This window comes from Garra rufa, chromosome 20 (assembly GCF_049309525.1).
Source record: "Garra rufa chromosome 20, GarRuf1.0, whole genome shotgun sequence".
Lineage (NCBI taxonomy): Eukaryota > Metazoa > Chordata > Actinopteri > Cypriniformes > Cyprinidae > Garra > Garra rufa.
In genome coordinates this window covers 32,634,524-32,639,410 of record NC_133380.1, presented here as the reverse complement: position 1 = coordinate 32,639,410, position 4,887 = coordinate 32,634,524, and the positions used below count along the sequence as shown (strand labels likewise).

General features: G+C 39.1%; 1 protein-coding gene across 1 annotated transcript in view; it reads right to left on the bottom strand.

Annotated features, from left to right (window-relative positions):
* Nucleotides 1–4,487, bottom strand: part of ushbp1 (Usher syndrome 1C binding protein 1) — a 19,324-nt gene extending 14,837 nt beyond the window's left edge. Inside the window, exons 1-3 of the mRNA XM_073825551.1 lie at nucleotides 4,306–4,487; nucleotides 528–646; nucleotides 253–424 (exon numbers count right to left, since the gene is read on the bottom strand). Coding sequence (XP_073681652.1) covers nucleotides 253–424; nucleotides 528–646; nucleotides 4,306–4,311 — 297 coding nt within the window. The 5' untranslated portion in view covers nucleotides 4,312–4,487. The remainder of the gene's footprint in view (nucleotides 1–252; nucleotides 425–527; nucleotides 647–4,305) is intronic.
* Nucleotides 4,488–4,887: the final 400 nt, after the last annotated feature.

Genomic DNA, 4,887 nt, shown 5'->3' with positions numbered 1-4,887 from the left:
ATATATATATATATATATATATTAGGGAAAGTGTAGTTTGCACAGTTGTTTTCCTTCAGACTAAAAAATTCATTAAATTTATCAGGAATCCTAATTTAGAAAAAAATTGCTTTCATGTGTAGGAAACATAAAATGTTCCCAGAGAAAATAATTTTAAAGTTTAATAAGTAGCTTTGCATTTGGAAAACAAAAGTCTGGCAGAACCAAATAGCGCAGTAAATAGCAGGCTGTCTGTTCTGACACAGCATTTACTGTGATTGACGATGAGGCATTGTATAAACACCACATGCCTTCTGAGTCCCTGCAGATGTTCTTGGTCTTGGACTCCACTGATGCTGTGCCAGCGTCCACCACCGTGAGGCTCGAGCCCTGCTGCGGGACGCACCCACTGACCCGAACTGGACTCTCAGGCGTTTTTATCTCTCTGTGAGAACACAGACATTTTCACATAGTGTACAGTATATATATATATATATATATATATATATATATATATATAGTTTGCAATTGTTTAAAGCGGGGATTACCGTGGTATTTGTAGGGAGTCCATCTTCTTGTTGAGGTCAGAAATGATCTTCAGTAAAGTGTTGACCTCCGTCTCACACTGCGCCAGTTCGGAGTCCGCTGACACCAGACTGTCCGATCTCTGCTGGAACATGTCACTTATGTGAAATATTGCAAGAAACTGTGCAAAACCAGCCTTCACTTGGAATAACACTCTACAGTGGCCTAAAAATGTATTTCAACATTTAATTAGATACAAAAGGCCCATCCAAAGGACTATTCACACTTGAAATAATTAACCCTGAGTCATTCTAAACTAGGGATGCACCGATACGAATCGGCCGATCATGCTTGCGCGTTTTGTCAGTAAAGCCGGTTCTGTAATCAGCGGTAAATGCCATCAGGTGCGTGATTTCACGTTGAGCCGTATATACTACACACAGCCGTTGTTCACCGACGAGCTGCGCAAATCAATGTTCATTATCAGTGTGAATGTGCGCAGCTCGTCAGTGAACAACGGCTGTGTGTAGTATATACGGCTCAACGTGAAATCACGCACCTGATGGCATTTACCGCTGATTACAGAATAGAGGATGGATATCCGAGCCGAGCCCGACGGTACCCGACGGAACCCGACGGGTCGGGCCGGGTTCGGACAGATATTTAGAAAGGATGCTCGGGTTCGGGTCGGGCTCGGTCACCTCAGCGCGATAGTGCGCCCGTGTTATAACGGCACTTTTTGCCCAGTGTGCACTGACGCTCTCATCTGTTGACATTTCCGAACGCTTTTTTTACAGTTGCTTAATAAAAGCGGGCTTTCCACACAAAAAAAGTGCATGTGTCATTAGTATGAGTGAAAAAAGAGATTTTAACTGTGTCGGGCTGGGATCGGGCTCGGACATAAATATCTGAATGCTTGTCGGGCTCGGGTCGGGTTCGGTTACTGCTCTGTCGGACTCGGGCCGGGCTCGGACAGAAAAATGCGGCCCGATCCGCACTCTATTACAGAACCGGCTTTACTGACAAAACGCGCAAGTGATCGGATGTGTTAAATTGATATAGAAAATTAAATTTCTATTTTGAATAGTGGTGGGCCGTTATCGGCGTTAACGTGCTGCGTTAACGTGAAACTCTTATCGCGCGATAAAAAAAATATCGCCGTTAATCTATTCTCAAATTTGGGTTGGGAGCTGGGTCTAAACTACGCAAGCTATGATGACTTTCACCTTGATAGTTTAACGCGGATGTATACCGAAGACTGTAGTAGAATATGGTCGCGCGTTTAAGTCTCCTCCGCCAAAACACAGACGGGATCGCGTCGTCCTCCATTCATAAAAACCGAATCTACTATAGCGAAATGCCACGTAAATTCGTCGTTTTTTGGATTCATAAATCAAATGTTGGTCAGTCACTTAATTCAAATCGCGATATGGACTAGTGTATGTGAAAACTGAAATGCAAAAAGACCGTTTTAATATGAATCCGATATGTTCCGTTTACCTAGCTGTATGTATGCATTGCGGAGACGCGCTTTTACTACACTCATACTGAAACACTCGTGACGCTCCCGGTAATTTTTGGCATTTGCATGCATCTCACATGAACAGATAAACTCAATCTCCCAAACTGCTGTGAGTGTCACTTTTACCGTTTCATTTGAGAAAACTAGCATCATATCATACTGTATGACACAGAAACTTCTCGGCAACCTGTCAAAATAAAAGTACGGTGTAACATGTAATGGGCTGGGTAGGTGTTGACGTTAAAAAAAACACAATCTAATAGGTAGAAAAAATAATTTCATTGTTAGTTAGTTAGTAACAAGTACATCTAATTGAACATAATTTATTTTCATCAACAAATTATCATAGAACAGCTTCATGAGCTTTATGATCCATTCTCAAAGACTTTAAGTCATTATTTGGGTAGCACACATATTCTGAATGCCTTCAGCAGAATTCAAATTAGCCATTTTAATCTAGATTAATCTAGATTAATTCCAAAATTTAATCTAGATTAATCTAGATTAAAAAAATTAATCTATGCCCACCCCTAATTTTGAATAAAAGCTGTTCTTTGCAATTTTCTATTCATCAAAAAGTATCACAGGTTCAAAAAATATTTTGCAGCACAACTGTTTCCAACATTGATAATAAATCAGCATATTAGAATGATTGAGGGGTCATGAGTCACTGAAGACTGAAGTAATCGCTAATGAAAATTCAGCTTTGCATCAAATAAATTATATTTTAAAGGGGTCATCGGATGCAAAACTAACTTTTACATGTTGTTTGAACATTAATGTGTGTTGGCAGTTTGGATGCAAAACTAACTTTTACATGTTGTTTGAACATTAATGTGTGTTGGCAGTTTGGATGCAAAACTAACTTTTACATGTTGTTTTGAACATTAATGTGTGTTGGCAGTTTGTTTGCACAACCACCATACAATGAGAAAAATCCACCCAGTGGTATTTTTTTAATCTTTAAAAGTAATATCCCCTTTTTAAAATCAGGTCATCCTCAGCTTCTTGTCGGTGTGACGAAACACAGTTGATTGACATGAGCATCTCACCTTAGATCCGCCCTCACCGAGCTGAAACAGTCCGAATACGATCACCATTGTGTGACTCAGGTGCAGAGGAAGACTCTAATTGAGCGATTGAGGTGTTCTGTTGTTGGATGTAATAATGAACATAGCAGTAGTCATTTACTCCTGACATCTGAGCCGCTGAAGATGCAGAGGACAACGTTACTTTCGTTTTTAAAAGGAAAGCGCCGATCCCAATCTACATATGCATCTATGTTTGTGTGAATCATTCGTGATGCAGCTTCACCCACAGCAGAAGTGAGTATAAGGGTTTTTATGCATCTTTGCAAATGGCCTTTCTTAATAATGTGCTTGTTGGCAAGTTTCGCTGATAAACGCGGCTAAATGCGGCTAAAGTAAACATTACAGCTTGTAATCCCTCAGCAGAGAGGGGCGGGGCAAGCAGAGCTCATTTGCATTTAAAGGGCCCATGCGATAAAATGAGCTGATTTTGACAAGGTAAAAGGGTGTTTTTTTTACACTACTATTGAGAATTTTTAACCAAAGTATATTAGAGACTTTTCATTAAGACCCTAAAGAATCATATGAACTTGTGGAAAATGGGCACCCGATGACCTCTTTAAAGTAAAACGCTTAAGTGACATATACAAACAAATGATGCTAGGGCTTTCTCAGAACTAAATGTATTTTTTGCAATGACATTTAAATGCCACATGATTTTTATGACATGTATGGACATGAATAAACACTTAACATGTTCCACTAACAACTACAAAGAAGCCAAATAGTATTTTGTCTTCATTTTGAACGTTGTTGAAGATGCCATTTAAAACAATGTGGGTGTTGTTGTTTTCTACATCACCCTTTTGTTCTGAGGGGAGGAAAAGGAGGAAACAGGCACATCCTGTAACTGCACTTCCTGCTGCATGATGTCGCTCAATGTGAGAAAAGAAACTCTTACTTGTTGTTCTCAGGATTCAGCTATAAAGTCATTTAACTACATGCTTTCAGGACCTTGCTTACTGTAGATGTGCTAGGAGCTGAGGTTGGTTTGAAAATGGTGACTGTTATAAATTCTCAGCACTGTTACAAATCACATTTGTGACTACATCTCTCTTGATTTCTGTTGAAATATCCTACTGAATATGTTCAGTTCTGTTAAACTGGTTTACACTATATAAAGTTTGTGTTTAAAACAAAGCTTAATTTTACTTTTTCTGCTTTAGATTCAGTATAAATCGCATCACTCACCTCCATGGTTCATCTGATCCTGGTTCAGGTATTGTCCTCCTCAGCAGATGAATGACAGTGCTTTGTAAGAGCGTTTCTAGTGCGATCCAGTGAGCTGTCAGAGAGTTTGTGTGTCTCCTCCTCTGTTGACTGGGCATGTGAAGGCAGTGCTGGGAGCTTCAGCACATCCAGATCAAACACTGGTCTTCTCCACGTTACTGCTAAACCTGCTCTCTGCTAAACACATCTCTTGATTGTCATCTCCACCCACTGTGTCTTCTTAGATCTTTTCCTGTTTGGTTTATTTTTTGGCTCTCTATTACTGAGGGCGATTGTTTGGTAAACATTACTGTTTATAAATAAATTATTTATAAATATTGCAATTTTAATGACCATTATGGTTTTAGAAAATATTCTTACAAACATAAAAATATGCTGTATTAAAATCATTTGTATCTACTTTGGAGAAGCTGTAGGTGAAAGTTAATGAAAAGTTATTCTGGATAAAATAAACAGTTCAGAGATGTTTTTCATATGATGAAGTACATATTAATATATAGAAAGTAAATTGTGTCATCAACACACACACACACACACACACAC